General features: G+C 46.2%; 1 protein-coding gene across 3 annotated transcripts in view; it reads left to right on the top strand.

Moving 5' to 3' along the window:
• Positions 1 to 4,235: 4,235 nt before the first annotated feature.
• si:dkeyp-121d4.3 overlaps positions 4,236 to 19,276 on the top strand; it is a 32,726-nt gene continuing 17,685 nt past the window's right edge. For 2 of the 3 annotated variants that reach the window (XM_047351052.1, XM_047351051.1), the window contains exons 1-9: positions 4,236 to 5,308; positions 5,448 to 5,498; positions 6,051 to 6,238; positions 6,324 to 6,366; positions 6,452 to 6,577; positions 6,651 to 6,755; positions 8,726 to 8,944; positions 9,031 to 9,177; positions 9,350 to 9,589. In XM_047351052.1, the coding sequence (XP_047207008.1) occupies positions 4,523 to 5,308; positions 5,448 to 5,498; positions 6,051 to 6,238; positions 6,324 to 6,366; positions 6,452 to 6,577; positions 6,651 to 6,755; positions 8,726 to 8,944; positions 9,031 to 9,177; positions 9,350 to 9,589 (1,905 nt within the window). In that variant the 5' untranslated portion in view covers positions 4,236 to 4,522. Of the gene's footprint in view, positions 5,309 to 5,447; positions 5,499 to 6,050; positions 6,239 to 6,323; positions 6,367 to 6,451; positions 6,578 to 6,650; positions 6,756 to 8,725; positions 8,945 to 9,030; positions 9,178 to 9,349; positions 9,590 to 14,585; positions 14,805 to 19,276 lie in introns of all 3 variants that reach the window. The other variant, XM_047351049.1, reaches the window with a different exon arrangement.

Genomic DNA, 19,276 nt, shown 5'->3' with positions numbered 1-19,276 from the left:
AACCATGCTTCACTCTTTGCTACACTTCCAACGTTTCAACAGTTTGTCAGCTGCTCTACCAGAGAAAACTAAACATTGGATTTGTCTTATGCAAATGTCGAGGACTCATACATCTCTACAGCAAGACCTCCTCTAGGCAAATCAGATCACAATCTTGTTTTTCTCTGCTCGAAATATAAGCCCCTTGTTCAGAGGCAACCTGTAATAAAGAGGACTGTGAGAAAATGGTCACAGGAAGCTGAAGAAGCTCTGCAAGGTTGCTTTGAGGCTACAGACTGGGACGCACTGTGCCAGCCACATGGAGAAGACATCAATGCCATGACTGAGTGTGTAACCGACTATATAAACTTCTGTGTGGATAACATCATCCCCACCAGAACCGTGAGATGCTTCCCCAATAACAAATCTTGGATCACCAGTGACCTGAAGGACCTGCTTGACAAGAAAAAAAGAGCCTTCAGAGAGGGAGACAGAGAATTATTGAGTTTACAGAAGCAACTTAAAGTCAAGATGAGAGACAGCAAGGAGGTGTACAAGAAGAAGCTGGAGAGCAGCTCCAGCAAAACAATATCAGAGATGTGTGGACAGGGATGAAGAAGATCACAGGCTTCAAGCAGAAGGATGATCAGACCGATGGAGGTCTGGACAGAACCAATGAACTGAACACATTCTTCAATAGGTTCAGTTCAGAAACAAGCTCAGCATCCTCCTCTCCTGCTCACAGCCAAACAGACATCCCACCTTCCTTTGACCCTCTGGACCCACAGCTCTCCAGTAACACCTCAAATGTTTTATCTTCCACCTCAGTCCTAGACCCTTCTGCTTCTACATGTTTGCCTTCAACCATATCAGAAGATGCTGATGCTTCCTTTGCCTCCCCCTTCCACCTGTGTGTCTCAAGAAGTCAAGTGAAGAGACAACTGGAGAGACTGAATCGGAATAAGGCTGCAGGTCCAGATCATGTCAGCCCTAGAGTCCTGAAGGCCTTTGCAGAGCAGCTCTGTGGGATTCTGCAGCACCTCTTCAACCTTAACCTGGCCCAGAAGAAGGTTCTGGTGTTGTGGAAGACCTCCTGTCTTGTTCCGGTACCAAAGAAAACTCACCCATCAGTCCTCAATGACTATAGACCTGTTGACCTGACATCCCACATCATGAAGGTCCTAGAGAGACTCCTGTTGGTCCACCTGAGTAAGCAAACAATGAACCATTAGGACCTCCTTCAGTTTGCTTATCGCTGTGGAGTTGGAGTTGAAGATGCCATCATACACCTGCTTCAACAAACCCACTGTCATCTGGACAAAGCCAGCAGCACTGTGAGGATCATGTTCTTTGATTTCTCCAGAACATTTAATACAATCCAACCTGATTTGCTTTGTCAGAAACTCAAGAAGACTTCTGCAGTCGTGGGGCGGATCAGAGATGGACAAGAAGATGAGTACAGGAAGGTGGTGGACCACTTTGTGGCATGGTGTGGAAACAATCATCTCATTTTGAACGTGACTAAAACAAAGGAGATGATTGTAGATTTTAAGAGAAACAGGAATAAGTTCAAAACTATTTCTATCATGGGAGAAGAAGTGGAGGTGGTGGAGGAGTATAAATACCTCGGTGTTCACCTGGACAACAGACTAGAGTGGAGATGCAACTGTGAAGCTGTCTACAAGAAGGGACAGAGCAGACTGTACTTCTTGAGGAAGCTTAGGTCCTTTGGTGTTTGCAGCAAGATGCTGCATATCTTCTATAAGTCTGTTGTGGAGAATCTGATCTCTTCTCCATCATCTGCTGGGGAAGCAGCATCAGAACCAGGGACTTAAAAAAGCTCAACAAGCTGATAAAGAAGTCTGGTTCTGTTCTGGGGACTCCTCTGGAACCTCTGAAGATCATTGTGGAAAGACGGATTCTTCGTAAAATGAAGAACATTATGGAGAACCCTGATCATCCTCTTCATCAGGCTGTCCTACAACAACAGAGTGTCTTCAGTCAGAGGCTTCTTCAGATCTGCTGTAAGATGGAGCGCTACAGGAGATCCTTCCTGCCCACAGCCATCAGCATCTACAACGACTCTTTGAGGAAACCTTCATAATATGAGCTATAACAACATTTAATTTCCCTTTGGGATTAATAAAGTATTTTTGAATTTGAATTGAAGTGACTGGGTCAAGTCCAGTCAGCCATTCTGTCTGTCTTTCTGTGGCAGTGCATTAACCCTGTGATGGAAAATAAAACTGTTCCAAATATTTTCTGGATTTAAATCACTGCCAGCTCTGAATTTATATTTCCTATAACAGCGTCTAAAATATCTGCAGATCTAGTTTTCATTTTCTGGGTCACGGTCTGTTCTTTGCTTCATTTTTCTCACAAAAGACAATGAAAAACATTTTATTCCGTCCAGTTTTCCATACAAACTGCCTTTAGTGAAGTTTAACGTTTATTCTTCTAACAAGTAAATATGGAGGAAATTCGTGAACCATGGGTGCTTTATCCATGATAGCTGACTCCTTGTGATGCAGAGATGCTGACTATCTAATTTAAGAGGAATCAAATATTTTCACAGAAAAAGGCTGTTTACATCAATCTGAAACCAGTTTGGACCAACCTGTTTACACCAGTATGAAGCCCGTTGTTAAAACCTGGAATCATTTTGATCTCAATTTAAAACAAAACTATTCAAACCCCATGTTTAAAGGTTTGATGCCAGTTTAAATGGGTTCTGAAGAATTAACATCTTTCTAAATGACAAGTCAAAGTGAATAAACAGGGCAGATGATAGTTAAAATGAGTCTAAAACCAGCCTGAATTAATCTGAAACCAGTTTGGTCCATTTTTAGAACAAACTGGACCGATCTAAAATCAGTTTCAGCTGACTGTAGTCAGTTTAAATGAAAACAAAAGTTAAAGCAGAGGCTAGATGATGAATGTGAAAGAATTTTAAACATGAGATGTTTGTTGGGATGACTGGGAGGCAGAAAGTGGAGCTTTAAAAAGAGTTTACACAGGACTGATCAGGTCAAATATAGATTATGGCTGATCAGTCTATGGATCAGCAGCAAAATAACATCTACAAAAATGGGACAGCATACAACATCAAGCACTGAGAACAAGTCCAGGAGCATTCAACACTAGTCCAATATCTACACTCAAAGATGGGAGAAATGTCAGAACTAAGAAGAAGAATACAGACAAATTACTGGATTCAATTGGAAGGAAATAACCCGGATCATCCAACGCTAGACACATTAAAGCCATGATGGGAACAAGAGGTTTTAGGTGGATGATCGGTAAGCAGGCAGAAGGTCCAGTTAAAGGATAAGGGAGTCATAGTAAACTCATGCCCAGTACAGGAATCTATTAACTATTCTAATTATGTTCAGATCTACACAGATGCCTTAAAAAAATTCAACCAGAAAGATTTGAATTGCACTCATACCAGAATTTCAAATAGAAAAACGAATCAAAAACGGGTTGTCAGTATACACTGGAGTAATATTAGCACTATTATTATTAGCAGGACAGTGAATGGAAGAAATAAGGACATTAACAATAGTTTGCTCAGATTCAAGTTCATGCTGGTGATCCTTAGTTTTCAGCACCGCTATTCAGAAAGCAGAGCGGCCATTTAATTAGAAACACAGCAGTCATTGAGAAGATGTGATTAGCAGTTACATTACTATGTACCAACTCTCATTAGAGATGAAACAGCAGACAGGGTCAACAGGACAGGTGAACTTTACAGTAACCACCAACAAATCAGAAGCACGAAGCATCATTAAACAAAAACGGAAGGAAGAGTCGGAGGAATGAGATCAGGAGGCACAAACAGAAGAAAGATTATTAGCAAGAATAAGACTCAACAATACAGGAAACTGTGGACATTGTGGCGAGAGTGAGACTATAAAACAGGCTATTTTTGTTTAATGGAAATATGAGAAAGAAGATACATGATATAAGAATTTAGGAAGATTAAATAAAGATTTAATACAATAACACACTGCAATAAAATATTACAATTCTAGTTTAGTTAAGGAAAACAAAACTGATTAATAGAATATGATTATGAACAGTACAAAATAAAACAGACATTTTGTGCCACGCCTCATACCAGTAGGTGGCGGTAATGAATGCGCATCATATGATTTTTGCCAACCGCCCAAAAAAAAAAACCAAAGAAGAAAAAGAAGCAAAGGCGAATTGCTTCAGGTTGTTGCCAGAGCTTCCTCGGCCGCCCTGTAGGGGCAGCACAGATTGTTTATCAGAAGAAGAAGAAGAACCATACCGCCACTGGAGTGATGGTCGAACAAACTCGTAAATTAAGAATTTCGAGATATTTGAGAACAGAATAAACATTTTTTCCACCTCGGACGATGAGATTAGTGGATTGACTGGCTGTTCACGGTGGAACCGCGGGGTTAACTGATGAATTCCTGCTTTAAGCTAGCACTGTTTTGTTTTTTAGCTTGAAGCTAAAGCAGCTGCTAACCTCCTCGGTGTTTCCTGCTCCTTCTTTCGCGACTTCACTACAAACATGGGCCGCGGAGACGGACCCATGAGGGGAAGACCTCCTGTTGGACCTCCAGGGGAGGATGTACCTCCGTTCGACATGGGCCCGTCGGGCTGGGGCCCTCCTCCACCTGGAGGCTGGGGCCCTCCTCCACCTGGAGGCTGGGGCCCTCCGCCCGAGGAATGGGGGCCTCCACCTCCCAGTGGTTGGGGACCACCGCCCCCTGGAGGATGGGGTCTAAGAGGTCCTCCACCTCCAGACTGGGGCATAAGAGGACCCCCTCCCCCGGACTGGGATCCCCTAGGTCCCCCTTATCCGGACTGGGGCCCAAGAGGGCCCCCACCTCCTGATTGGGATCCAAGAGGGCCCCCACCTCCTGATTGGGATCCAAGAGGTCCCCCACCACCTGATTGGGACCCCAGAGGACCCCCACCACCTGATTGGGAGCCCAGAGGGCCCCCTCCACCAAGTTGGGGGCCGCGTCCTGATGACTGGGTGCCTTCTACTGACTGGGAGCGACCCCCGAATTGGAGAGTTCGACATCAAGCCTGGGGTCTGGAGGGTCCTCCTGAGCCGTGGGGACCAGGGTCCGTCTCGCCTGTTCCACCTGGAACTGTTCCACCTGGACCTGTTCCTTTAGGAGCTGTCCCTCCTGGACCTGTCCCACCTGTCCTTCCACCAGGTCTACCCCCACCTGGTTGTATTGGGGTCCCCCCTCCGGATCTTGCAGCCATCCCACCTGTTCCACCTCCAGGTTGCTTGCCTCCATTTGGGTACCCGCCCTTTACAGCCCCTGTTTGGACCGGAGAGGTGAGGCGGTTCAGTGGTGAAACTGGTCCACTCTGACCTGATCTTGTAATCGGAGAGCAGCAGATCTTATTGATTATTGTCTTTAGACAGAACATATCTTAAATGAGAACTAATTGATGCATTTTTTTTGGCTGTTCAGCCTGTTGTGGAGGAACCGATGCCAAACCCGCCTCCCGATCAACCTGAGTGGGTAAGTCCGGTTTTATTCCTGGTCTGGGAATGTGAGCTCAGACCAGCTCACTAATTGGTAGATACATCTCTGCTCAGCTGAAATCAGTTCAATTCAGTTTATTTAAATAGCTCCAATTCACAACACATGTCGTCTCAAGGTTCTTCACAACAGTCAGGTTCATACATTCCAATTAATCGTAACCATTGAACAGTTCAGTCAGATTCAGTTATTTATTCAAATTGGATAAAAAGTTTTTCTATCTAAGGAAACCCAGCAGATTGAATCCAGTCAGTGACTTGCAGCATTCACTCCTCCTGGATGAGCATGTAGAGACAGTGGACAGTCACTGGTGTTGACTTTGCAGCAATCCCTCATACTGAGCATGCATGTAGAGACAGTGGAGAGGAAAAACTCCCTTTTAACAGGAAGAAACCTCCAGCAGAACCAGAACCAGGCTCAGTGTGAGCGGCCATCTCTAGATGGCCTGTTGATTGGTTTCTGATTGGTCGATCAGTAGTTTTTGGTTCTGGTGACTGTTGCAGTCTTATTTTATTTTGTTCCCTTCATCAGATCAAAGCTCTTATTTCTGCTCCTCCTGGTGACTCGGCTCCTGCTGAGACTAAAAAAGATCCTGAAACACCAGTTTTCACCAAGGCCCCTGACCCCGCACCTGTCCCTGCTCTTTCTGCCACCCCAAAGCCTGAAGCCAAGAAGACGGCCAAAGCCCTGGGGCTGCTGGGAAAGCGCACGTTTGATAAGTGAGTGGCTTGGGCTGTTTTTAGAGAGCCTCCAGTTGTTTGACCTAGATGTTGAGTTTTAATCTAAGTGTCTCTGTGTCCTCAGGCCTCCTCCTGGTAGATCCACAGGGATCATCTCATTTGTTGGGGTGAGGGTGTGTTTGTTCTGCTTGTTAGTTTGAGGTTAAAAGGATTAAATCCGACCCAGTCAGTAATCTTCTATCTGCTCTACAGCCCACGTTCGGCTACATTGAGAGGGAAGACCTGGAGAAGTTTCAGTTCAGCTTTGATGTCTTCTTTGGAAACCCCAAAGCCCTGACTCCGGGAGTCCGTGTCCACTTCACAGCCTGCAAAGAGAAGGTGAGTCTCTGCTTGTTGTCCCTGTAATCCTATCAGAACAGCACTTTGAAACACTCTCTGGTTCCCTGAACAGAACCGGGCTGTAGCTACGGATGTCAAAGTGGCTCCAGGTGGAACTGAGAATGTGGACCCAGAGATCTATGAAGCTGTGGTCAGCCAGCCCATCGAGGAGCCTCAGGTCAGTGAGGTTTTTGTGATGAGGAGCTGTGGATCTCCTTACTGTCACTAATGGCCTTCTTACACTGTGTGATTGTAGCATAAGACTCAACCAGGACACAGTAGATGTGGATCTAATAAACTTTGGAACGACGTCCAGTTTGAAGTGCAGACAGGGTACGATGACCATTTCTTACTAAAGCGGATAGACGCGTGGCAACAAGCGACGTCATCAGTGTATGCCACCCATCTGTGCTGCCAGAGACAACCTCCGCAAACACCCAATGAACAACGCAGCCTTTGTTGCATTTATGCGCCACGAAACCAATATGAGGAAGAGCAGGAGGATGTGGACGCGGTTGTGGCTGGGCAAGAAAGGTCAACTCGGGACGCCAGTTTTATGCTGCAATTCTATTGGTGGATTAGTAGACGTAGGTCATAGCAGCTGTCACACTGTGAGGTAGTCATGACGCTGTCAGGTTTTATCACAGGTCGTCCATGAACACGTCTCATAGTTTTATAGGAAGCTAACCTTCAGTGGCTGCTGTTGTGATCTACGTTAGTTAGAAAATAAATGTGTGTGGGGGGGCTCCAGTATAACCACAGAGATAAAACCACTGGTCTGGTTTTATCTCTCATAGAAGCCTGTGTTGCTGCTTCGCATTTTCAGAGGCTCATAAGTACATCCAGAGTTTCCATACTTGGTGATTTACTTTCTGTTATACCTGTATTCATTTTATGCGGTTTTGACTGAGGAAACAAGGCCCATGATGCACTGCTGCTGACTGTTCTGTATGAAGGAACATTCAGCCTTCCTCAGGGTTTCATGGACTCTTCTGAAAGTTGTGCTCACTCTCTGGTGGACATGTCCAGCTCATGCCCAGCACCCTATCTGATCCATGGTTACTGCACATAACACAGTATAACTACAAATACCAGAATGCCTAACTGCTCCTTTGGTGTTATTCAGTATAATTCAAAGGTACATCGCAAAGGGAAATTCAATCTTGTAACTTTTGTTCTCCAGGTTTCTTCCAAGAGTTGTTGTAGATGCTGATGCTGTGGGCAGGAAGGACCTCCTCTAGAGGTCGGTGTTACAGCAGATCTGAAGAAGCCTCTGACTGAAGACACTGTTGTTGTAGGACAGTCTGATGAAGAGGATGCTCAGGGTTCTCCATTTAGTTTCCTCATTTTACTAAGCATCCTTTGCACAATCATCCACAAGAACCAAGGGGCTTGTTTGCTTGGTCCTCCCTCTCCAGGACCTTAATTATGTGGGATGTCATGGGATGGTAATGTAACCCTCCTCTTCCCAAAAACCTGGTACCACCCAACCCACTTTCTCCACCAAGCATTCGCTGTTTGCTGTACCGTTGATTCAGTCATTGGTGAGAGTGGTTGTATTCTCAAAACCTAAGTTGTTTAAGTTGAAATGATGTTCTTTCCTCTGCTAGATTATGGTCCAGACAGTTCTCTGTGTAACATTCAGAAGTTTAGAGACCAATGCTGTCAGGTTTTTCTGCATCAATATGGCTGAAAAGGTCTTGAGCGCTTTGCTTTTACCCATCATGCACCCATCATCGTGCTTCCTGGGTGATACCTTGATAATGAGAAACCTTTTTATCAGCCAACAGCAAGAACTAAACCAGCTGATGCTAAGATGTTTTGATTTTTTGGAGTCTTGAGGTTGTAACCAGAATCTTGTGTGAGTTTTATGTCAGCAGTTCCATACTTATCGTCACTGTATAGATGAGTTCGTGCAGCGCTCTGCAGGTACTGAATTATTTGGTCACAAATAAAGAAAATGATGAAAGAGGTTAATAGTGGTGAGCTAAAAACTAAAGTCTTTATGTCATCATTGTAATTGGCTGAAATGATCGAAAATCTTGTTAGTTGTCAGAATCTCTTAAAGAACACAGAGAATCTGTATTTAGGCCTTTAAATCCAAAGCTAGTGTAGATGTAGATGACTCAGGTTTGTGTTGTCCAACAGCCTGGAGAACGTCAGTACCCCGGCCAGGTGTATGTGACCCTCGGCATGGTGCGGACCAACCTGACATTTGAAAGGAAGGACAGCACGGTGACGCTGCTAAAGGACGACCAGGTGCTTATCAACGTGCTGAATGACATCATCACGGAGAAACGCAGAGCCACCAACATCAAACCCAAGATCCCCGCCACCTTCAGCTCCACCAGAGAGACCAGGGAAAAGGTGGAACAATTCCACCTAGCTCACCTGTTCGATTACAGTGACCTTACCTTTTTTTGAGCTACAACTTGACATTGTGTCATCTGCAGGGCATCATCATTAGTCTGAAGGAAAATGAAGGCGTTATTAAGTCAGAAGAACATGGTGAGCTTCTGTTTGAAACCAAAGAGAACTTGAGCGACGTGGATTTCACCGAGGAGGACATAAATGAGGATGTGGAGTTTACTCTCATAACGGTAAAGCTTCTTCATTGCCCCTTTAGGAAGTTCTTTGTGCAAAAACAGCAAGATAAAATAAAAACTGGGCTTTTTGTTTTGTAATTATAATTAAAAACGTTTTTATATATTTTATTACTAGAAGAAATGTTAAAAATCAAACCATTTGGACTATTCTGTTTCTATGGGTCAGCTGAGGGCGGGAAAGCGCGCCATCAGGATCAAGCGAGTGAAGGAGCCCCTTCTCCTGACACTCTGTGGCGCCTCTAGCTCTGCCTTTGAGGAAACTGAGAGCGTGAGCACCAATGGGGAAAACGTCTCTATTCGTCCTGACAGAATGAGGTCCAGCTCCAAGGTAAACATGGAACCACACATGGTGCTGGACCCAGAGCTGTATGAGGGCATCGTCAGCCAGACTATCATCGAGCCCAAGGTAAGTCTCTAGAAGCAGAAGATCCTATAGGTTCCAGTCGGCTGGAAACAATTTGATTCCTGCAGGTCCCTGTAGATCAGTGTAGTTTAGGTCCATGATGGCTGGAGTCCTGCATGTTTTAGTTACAGTTAGACCCAGAAATATTTGGACAGTGACACAATCTTCATGATTTGCCCTCTGCATGCCACCACATTGGATTTAACATGAAACAACTACAATAGAATTGAAGTGCAAACTTTAAGTTTTAATTCAAGAGGTTGAACAAAAATATATGATTAAACATGTAGGAATTGTAGCTATTTTTATACAAACGCTCCTCATTTCAGGGGCTCAAAAGTAACTGGACAAATAAACTTAACCTTAAGTAAATGTTACTTTTCAATATTTTGTTGAGAATCCTTTACAGGCAATGACTGCATGAAGTCTGGAACCCATGAACATCACCAAATGCTGGGTTTCCTCCTTTGTGCTGCTTTCCCAGGCCTTTACTGCAGCTGTCTTCAGTTGTTGCTTGTTTGTGGGTCTTTTTGTCTTGAGCAAGTGAAATGCATGCTTGATTGGGTTGAGATCTGGTGATTGACTCGGCCATTGAATATTATTTCACTTTTCTGCTTTAATAAACTCCTGGGTTGCTTTTGCAGTATGTTTTGGATCATTGTCCATCTGTACTGTGAAGTGCCGTCCAGTCAACTTTGGTGCATTTGGCTGAATCTGAGCAGAAAGTATATCCCTAAACACCTCCGAATTCATCCGGCTGCTTCTGTCTTTTGTCACATCATCAAATAAGCACAAGTGACCCAGCGCCATTGGAAGCCATGTATGCCCATGCCATCACACTGCCTTCACCATGTTTTACAGAAGATGTGGTGTGCTTTGGATCACGAGCTGTTCCAATTCTTCTCCAGACTTTCTCCTTCCCATCATTCTGGTACAGTTTGATCTTGGTCTCATCTGTCCAAATAATGCTGTTCCAGAACTGGGATGGCTTCTTCAGGTGCTTTTTGGCAAAGTCAATTCTGCCCTTTCTGTTTTTGAGGCTGATTAATGGTTTGCACCTTGTGGTGAATCCTTTTTATTTACTCTCACAAAGTCTTCTCTTTATGGTAGACTTGGATACTGCTATACCTTGTTCCTAGAGCGTTCTTCACTTGAGTGGATGTTGTGAAGGGGTTTTTCTTCACCATAGAAAGGTTTCTGCAATCATCCATCACTGTTGTCTTCCATAGACATCCGGGCTTGAGTTCCCAAGCTCACCAGTGCACTCTTCTGAGAATGTACCAAACTGTTGATTTGGTCACTCCTAACATTTCTGCCATCTCTCTGATGGATTTCTTCCTTTTTTCAGCCTCAGAATGGTCTGTTTCACCTCCATTGAGAGCTCTTTTGACCATGTGTTGTGTGTTCACAGCAACAGCTTCCAAATGCAATCGCCACACCTGGAATCAACTCCAGACCTGTTAACTGCTTAATTGATGACAGGTTAACGAGGGAAGAGCCCATGCAGCCTTATTTGTTTTGCAGCCTTTTGAGTCAATTTTCCAATTATGTCTGGTCCCTTAAAAAAAGAGGTGGCTGTAATTCCTAAACCCTTGCTCCAATTTGGATGTGAATACTCTCAAATTACAGCTGAGAGTCTGCACTTTAACCCGATATTGATTATATAATTGTATCCAGAATATGCTTTTGTAATCAGCTAAAATAACAAAACTTGTGTAACTGTACAAATATTTCTGGGCCTAACTGTATGTCTAATTTTCAACACACCAGATTCAAATCTCACTTTGCCAGTGAGGGAGACGAACCTTTGATGCCGAAGGTCTTGATGAGTGCTGATAGTTACTGTGGCTAGCTGGTTAAATCAGAATCAGCTTTTTTGCCAAGTTTGTAAAAACCAACAAGGAATATGACTGTTTTTTTATATATATATACAGGTCCTTCTCAAAATATTAGCATATTGTGATGAAGTTCATTATTTTCCATAATGTCATGATGAAAATTTAACATTCATATATTTTAGATTCATTGCACACTAACTGAAATATTTCAGGTCTTTTATTGTCTTAATACGGATGATTTTGGCATACAGCTCATGAAAACCCAAAATTCCTATCTCACAAAATTAGCATATCATTAAAAGGGTCTCTAAACGAGCTATGAACCTAATCATCTGAATCAACGAGTTAACTCTAAACACCTGCAAAAGATTCCTGAGGCCTTTAAAACTCCCAGCCTGGTTCATCACTCAAAACCCCAATCATGGGTAAGACTGCCGACCTGACTGCTGTCCAGAAGGCCACTATTGACACCCTCAAGCAAGAGGGTAAGACACAGAAAGACATTTCTGAACGAATAGGCTGTTCCCAGAGTGCTGTATCAAGGCACCTCAGTGGGAAGTCTGTGGGAAGGAAAAAGTGTGGCAGAAAACGCTGCACAACGAGAAGAGGTGACCGGACCTTGAGGAAGATTGTGGAGAAGGGCCGATTCCAGACCTTGGGGGACCTGCGGAAGCAGTGGACTGAGTCTGGAGTAGAAACATCCAGAGCCACCGTGCACAGGCGTGTGCAGGAAATGGGCTACAGGTGCCGCATTCCCCAGGTCAAGCCACTTTTGAACCAGAAACAGCGGCAGAAGCGCCTGACCTGGGCTACAGAGAAGCAGCACTGGACTGTTGCTCAGTGGTCCAAAGTACTTTTTTCGGATGAAAGCAAATTCTGCATGTCATTCGGAAATCAAGGTGCCAGAGTCTGGAGGAAGACTGGGGAGAAGGAAATGCCAAAATGCCAGAAGTCCAGTGTCAAGTACCCACAGTCAGTGATGGTCTGGGGTGCCGTGTCAGCTGCTGGTGTTGGTCCACTGTGTTTTATCAAGGGCAGGGTCAATGCAGCTAGCTATCAGGAGATTTTGGAGCACTTCATGCTTCCATCTGCTGAAAAGCTTTATGGAGATGAAGATTTCATTTTTCAGCACGACCTGGCACCTGCTCACAGTGCCAAAACCACTGGTAAATGGTTTACTGACCATGGTATCACTGTGCTCAATTGGCCTGCCAACTCTCCTGACCTGAACCCCATAGAGAATCTGTGGGATATTGTGAAGAGAACGTTGAGAGACTCAAGACCCAACACTCTGGATGAGCTAAAGGCCGCTATCGAAGCATCCTGGGCCTCCATAAGACCTCAGCAGTGCCACAGGCTGATTGCCTCCATGCCACGCCGCATTGAAGCTGTCATTTCTGCAAAAGGATTCCTGACCCAAGTATTGAGTGCATAACTGTACATGATTATTTGAAGGTTGACGTTTTTTGTATTAAAAACACTTTTCTTTTATTGGTCGGATGAAATATGCTAATTTTGTGAGATATTAATTTTGGGTTTTCATGAGCTGTATGCCAAAATCATCCGTATTAAGACAATAAAAGACCTGAAATATTTCAGTTAGTGTGCAATGAATCTAAAATATATGAATGTTAAATTTTCATCATGACATTATGGAAAATAATGAACTTTATCACAATATGCTAATATTTTGAGAAGGACCTGTATATTATACACACATATACACTCACCGGCCACTTTATTAGGTACACCTGTCCAACTGCTCGTTAATTTCTAATCAGCCAATCACATGGCAGCAACTCAATGTATTTAGGCATGTAGACATGGTCAAGATGATCTGCTGCAGTTCAAACCGAGCATCAGAATGGAGAAGAAAGGTGATTTAAGTGACTTTGAACGTAGCATGGTTGTTGGTGCCAGACGGGCTGGTCTGAGTATTTCAGAAACTGCTGATCTACTGAGATTTTCACGCACTACCATCTCTAGGGTTTACAGAGAATGGTCTGAAAAAGAGAAAATATCCAGTGATCCAGTTCTGTGGCGCAAATGCCTTGTTGATGCCAGAGGTCAGAGGAGAATAGCCAGACTGGTTCCAGCTGATAGAAAGGCAACAGTAACTCAAATAACCACTCGTTACAACCAAATCAAGCAGAAGAGCATCTCTGAACACACAACACGTTGAACCTTGAGGCGGATGGGCTACAGCAGCAGATGACCACACCGGGTGCCACTCCTGTCAGCTAAGAACAGGAAACTGAGGCTACAATTCACACAGGTTCACCAAAATTGAAGATTGGAAAAACGTTGCCTGGTCTGATGAGTCCAAATTTCTGCTGCAACATTCGGATGGTCGGGTCAGAATTTGGTGTCAACAACATGAAACATGGATCCATCCTCCCTTGTATCAACGGTTCAGGCTGGTGGTGGTGGTATAATGGTGTGGGGGATATTTTCTTGGCACACTTTGGGCCCTTTAGTACCAACTGAGCATCGTGTCAACGCCACAGCCTACCTGAGTATTGTTGCTGACCATGTCCATCCCTTTATGACCCCAGTGGACCCATCTTCTGATGGTTACTTCCAACACGATAACGCGCCATGTCATAAAGCACAAATCATCTCAGACTGGTTTCTTGAACATGACAATGAGTTCACTGGACTCAAATGACCTCCACAGTCACCAGATCTCAGACCAGTAGAGCACCTTTGGGATGTGGTGGAACAGGAGATTCTCATCATGGATGTTCAGCCGACAAATCTGCAGCATCTGTGTGATGCTATCATGTCAATATGGACCAAACTCTCTGAGGAATGTTTCCAGTACCTTGTTGAATCTATGCCACCAAGGATTACGGCAGTTCTGAAGCCAAAAGGGGGTCCAACCCGGTACTAGCAAGGTGTACCTAATAAAGTGGCTGGTGAGTGTATATATAATGTGCAATATAACAGAAATAGAAAGAATATCCTACTAAATGTACGTATATGAAAAAAATATAACATACATGTTGGAGAAAACGCTGCTTTTATTACCAGGTAACTCGGTATAAGTAACTAGCAATCAAGCACAAACTTAATTGTTTAGATTCTTGTTATGAAACATCTGGAGGAAGAAACGGTTGACATAATTTTCGAACCTTTCCCATACATCTTCCCTCCTGCAGGGTGATATTCCTGGATATCCTGGTCAGATCCATGCCAACATAGGCCCCCTAAAGACCAATGTTACCTTTAACCACCAGGACTGTACTGTGACTCTGCTGAAGAACGATCACGTGCTCATTAACCTTCTCATCAACACCAAGAATAATAAGCGGCGGGCTGCTAATATCCGACCAAAAATCCCCTTCACCTTCACCTACACCAAGGAGATCAGAGAACTGGTAAATCCTCACACCTGAAACACTTCTGCAGAGCTCAGTCTGAGGAACCCTTTCCACCAAACTGGTTCCAGTTCTAAACTGGCATTAGAGCAGCCAACGATTCTGTTTCCATGAAGATCTGGAAATCCAATGTCCGCCAACATCATATGTGTTATCAAACTCGGCTATAACATACCGTTCTAACCAACTATTTTAAGGAGATCTTGCCGACTATAGATGTTGGCCACTCCACAGAATCGAACAAGAAGCAACGTGCATATAAACAAACATTTAAAGCACTGACTAGAAAAGCCTAGAGCCGCTGCAACAAGGCACGCCGTCATGCTGCTGGTCATGCTGCTTGCCGTTTAACTGCCCATGGTACATGGTAATTGGGCTGAACTTGTATAGCGCTTTAACAAATCCCCAGGGCGTCCAAAGCACTTTCCACTACAATCAATCATTCACCCATTCATCTACTCATTTATACACTGATAGTGGTGAGCTACATTGTGCCACAGCTGACATGGAGCAGACTTACATAGGTGAAGCTGCCATACACAGGCACCACCGAGCACTCTGACCGCCATCAGCAGGCAAGGTGGGTGAAGTGTCTTACCCAAGAACACAACAACAGAGATGGACAGAGGAGGGGGTTCAAACTGGCAACCCTCCGATTACAGGACGAACTCTAACCGCCTGAGTAAAAGCCGCGCCCATATTCCTGGCCATGCTACTTTCTATTTTACTGCTCATGCTACTTGCCATGGTCCTCGTCATGCTACCGGTCATGGTCCTCGTCATGCTAACGGTCATAGTCCTCGACATGCTACTGGTCATGGTCCTCGTCATGCTACAGGTCCTACCGGTCATGGTCCTCAACATGCTACTGGTCATGGTCCTCGTCATGCTAAAGGTCATAGTCCTCGACATGCTACTGGTCATGGTCCTCGTCATGCTACAGGTCCTACCGGTCATGGTCCTCGACATGCTACCGGTCATGGTCCTCAACATGCTACTGGTCCTCGTCATGCTACTGGTCCTACCGGTCATGGTCCTCGTCATGCTACTGGTCCTACCGGTCATGGTCCTCGACATGCTACCGGTCATGGTCCTCGACATGCTAACGGTCATGGTCCTCGACATGCTAACGGTCATGGTCCTCGACATGCTAACGGTCATGGTCCTCGACATGCTAACGGTCATGGTCCTCGTCATGCTACTGGTCCTACCGGTCATGGTCCTCGACATGCTACCGGTCATGGTCCTCGACATGCTAACGGTCATGGTCCTCGACATGCTAACGGTCATGGTCCTCGACATGCTACTGGTCATGGTCCTCGACATACTAACGGTCATGGTCCTCGACATGCTAACCGTCATGGTCCTCGACATGCTACCGGTCATGGTCCTCGACATGCTACTGGTCCTACCGGTCATGGTCCTCGACATGCTAACGGAGATGGTCCTCGACATGCTACAGGTCATGGTCCTCGACATGCTACTGGTCCTACCGGTCATGGTCCTCGTCATGCTACTGGTCCTACCGGTCATGGTCCTCGTCATGCTACTGGTCCTACCGGTAATGGTCCTCGTCATGCTACTGGTCCTACCGGTAATGGTCCTCGACATGCTAACGGTCATGGTCCTCGACATGCTACTGGTCATGGTCCTCGACATACTAACGGTCATGGTCCTCGACATGCTAACCGTCATGGTCCTCGACATGCTACCGGTCATGGTCCTCAACATGCTACTGGTCCTACCGGTCATGGTCCTTGACATGCTAACGGTGATGGTCCTCGACATGCTACTGGTCATGGTCCTCGACATGCTACTGGTCCTACCGGTCATGGTCCTCGTCATGCTACTGGTCCTACCGGTCATGGTCCTCAACATGCTAACGGTCATGGTCCTCGACATGCTACCGGTCATGGTCCTCGACATGCTACCGGTCATGGTCCTCGACATGCTACTGGTCCTCGTCATGCTACTGGTCCTACTGGTCATGGTCCTCGTCATGCTACTGGTCCTACCGGTCATGGTCCTCGACATGCTACCGGTCATGGTCCTCGACATGCTAACGGTCATGGTCCTCGACATGCTAACGGTCATGGTCCTCGACATGCTAACGGTCATGGTCCTCGACATGCTAACCGTCATGGTCCTCGACATGCTACCGGTCATGGTCCTCGACATGCTACTGGTCCTACCGGTCATGGTCCTCGACATGCTAACGGTGATGGTCCTCGACATGCTACTGGTCATGGTCCTCGACATGCTACTGGTCCTACCGGTCATGTTCCTCGTCATGCTACTGGTCCTACCGGTCGTGGTCCTCGACATGCTAACGGTCATGGTCCTCGACATGCTAACGGTCATGGTCCTCGACATGCTAACGGTCATGGTCCTCGACATGTTACTGGTCATGGTCCTCGACATACTAACGGTCATCGTCCTCGACATGCTACTGGTCCTACCGGTCATGGTCCTCGACATGCTACTTGCCATTTTACTGCCCATGCTACGGTCATGGTCCTCGACATGCTACTGGTCATGGTCCTCGACATGCTACTGGTCATGGTCCTCGACATGCTACTGGCCATGGTCCTTGCCATGCTACTTGCCATTTTACTGTCCATGCTACTGGTCATGGTCCTCTACATGCTACTGGTCATGGTCCTCGACATGCTACTGGTCATGGTCATCGACATGCTACTGGTCATGGTCCTCGACATGCTATTGGTCCTACCGGTCATGGTTCTCGACATGCTACTGGTCCTACCGGTCATGGTCCTCGACATGCTACTGGTCCTACTGGTCATGGTCCTCGACATGCTACTGGTCCTGGTCCTTGCCATGCTACTGGTCATGGTCCTTGCCATGCTACTTGCCATTTTACTGCCCATGCTACTGGTTATGGTCCTCGACCTGCTACTGGTTCTACTGGTCATGGTCCTCGACCTGCTACTGGTTCTACTGGTCATGGTCCTCGGCATGCTAACGGTCATGGTCCTCGACATGCTGCTCGCCATTTTACTGCCCATGCTACTGGACATGGTCCTCGACATGCTACCGGTCATGATCCTTGCCATGCTACTGGCCCTACCGGTCGTGGTCCTCGACATGCTACTGGTCCTACCGGTCATGGTCCTCGTCATGCTACTGGTCATGGTCCTTGCCATGCTACTTGCCATTTTACTGCCCATGCTACCGGTCATGGTCCTCGACATGCTACTGGTCCTACCGGTCATGGTCCTCGACATGCTACTGGTCATGGTCCTTGCCATGCTACTTGCCATTTTACTGCCCATGCTACCGGTCATGGTCCTCGACATGCTACTGGTCCTACCGGTCATGGTCCTCGACATGCTACTGGTCCTACTGGTCATGGTCCTCGTCATGCTACTGGTCATGGTCCTTGCCATGCTACTTGCCATTTTACTGCCCATGCTACCGGTCATGGTCCTCGACATGCTACTGGTCCTACTGGTCATGGTCCTCGTCATGCTACTGGTCATGGTCCTTGCCATGCTACTTGCCATTTTACTGCCCATGCTACCAGTCATGGTCCTCGACATGCTACTGGTCCTACTGGTCATGGTCCTCGTCATGCTACTGGTCATGGTCCTTGCCATGCTACTGGTCATGGTCCTTGCCATGCTACTGGTCATGGTCCTCGACATGCTACTGGTCATGGTCCTCGACATGCTACCAGTCATGGTCCTCGACATGCTACTGGTCCTACTGGTCATGGTCCTCGTCATGCTACTGGTCATGGTCCTTGCCATGCTACTGGTCATGGTCCTTGCCATGCTACTGGTCATGGTCCTCGACATGCTACTAGTCATGGTCCTTGACATGCTACTGGTCATGGTCCTTGCCATGCTACTTGCCATTTTACTGCCCATGCTACCGGTCATGGTCCTCGACATGCTACTGGTCATGGTCCTTGCCATGCTACTGGTCATGGTCCTTGACATGCTACTGGTCATGGTCCTCCTCATGCTACTGGTCATGGTCCTTGCCATGCTACTGGTCATGGTCCTTGACATGCTACTGGTCATGGTCCTCGTCATGCTACTGGTCATGGTCCTCGTCATGCTACTGGTCATGGTCCTCGTCATGCTACTGGTCATGGTCCTCGTCATGCTACTGGTCATGGTCCTCGACATGCTACTGGTCATGGTCCTCGTCATGCTACTTGCCATTTTACTGCCCATGAGACCGGTCATGGTCCTCGACATGCTACTGGTCCTACCGGTCATGGTCCTCGACATGCTACTGGTCCTACTGGTCATGGTCCTCGTCATGCTACTGGTCATGGTCCTTGCCATGCTACTTGCCATTTTACTGCCCATGCTACCGGTCATGGTCCTTGACATGCTACTGGTCCTACCGGTCATGGTCCTCGACATGCTACTGGTCCTACTGGTCATGGTCCTCCTCATGCTACTGGTCATGGTCCTTGCCATGCTACTTGCCATTTTACT

This window comes from Girardinichthys multiradiatus, chromosome 22 (assembly GCF_021462225.1).
Source record: "Girardinichthys multiradiatus isolate DD_20200921_A chromosome 22, DD_fGirMul_XY1, whole genome shotgun sequence".
Taxonomy (NCBI): domain Eukaryota; kingdom Metazoa; phylum Chordata; class Actinopteri; order Cyprinodontiformes; family Goodeidae; genus Girardinichthys; species Girardinichthys multiradiatus.
Note: the sequence above shows the minus strand (reverse complement) of the source record. Positions and strands in the feature narration are given on the sequence as shown.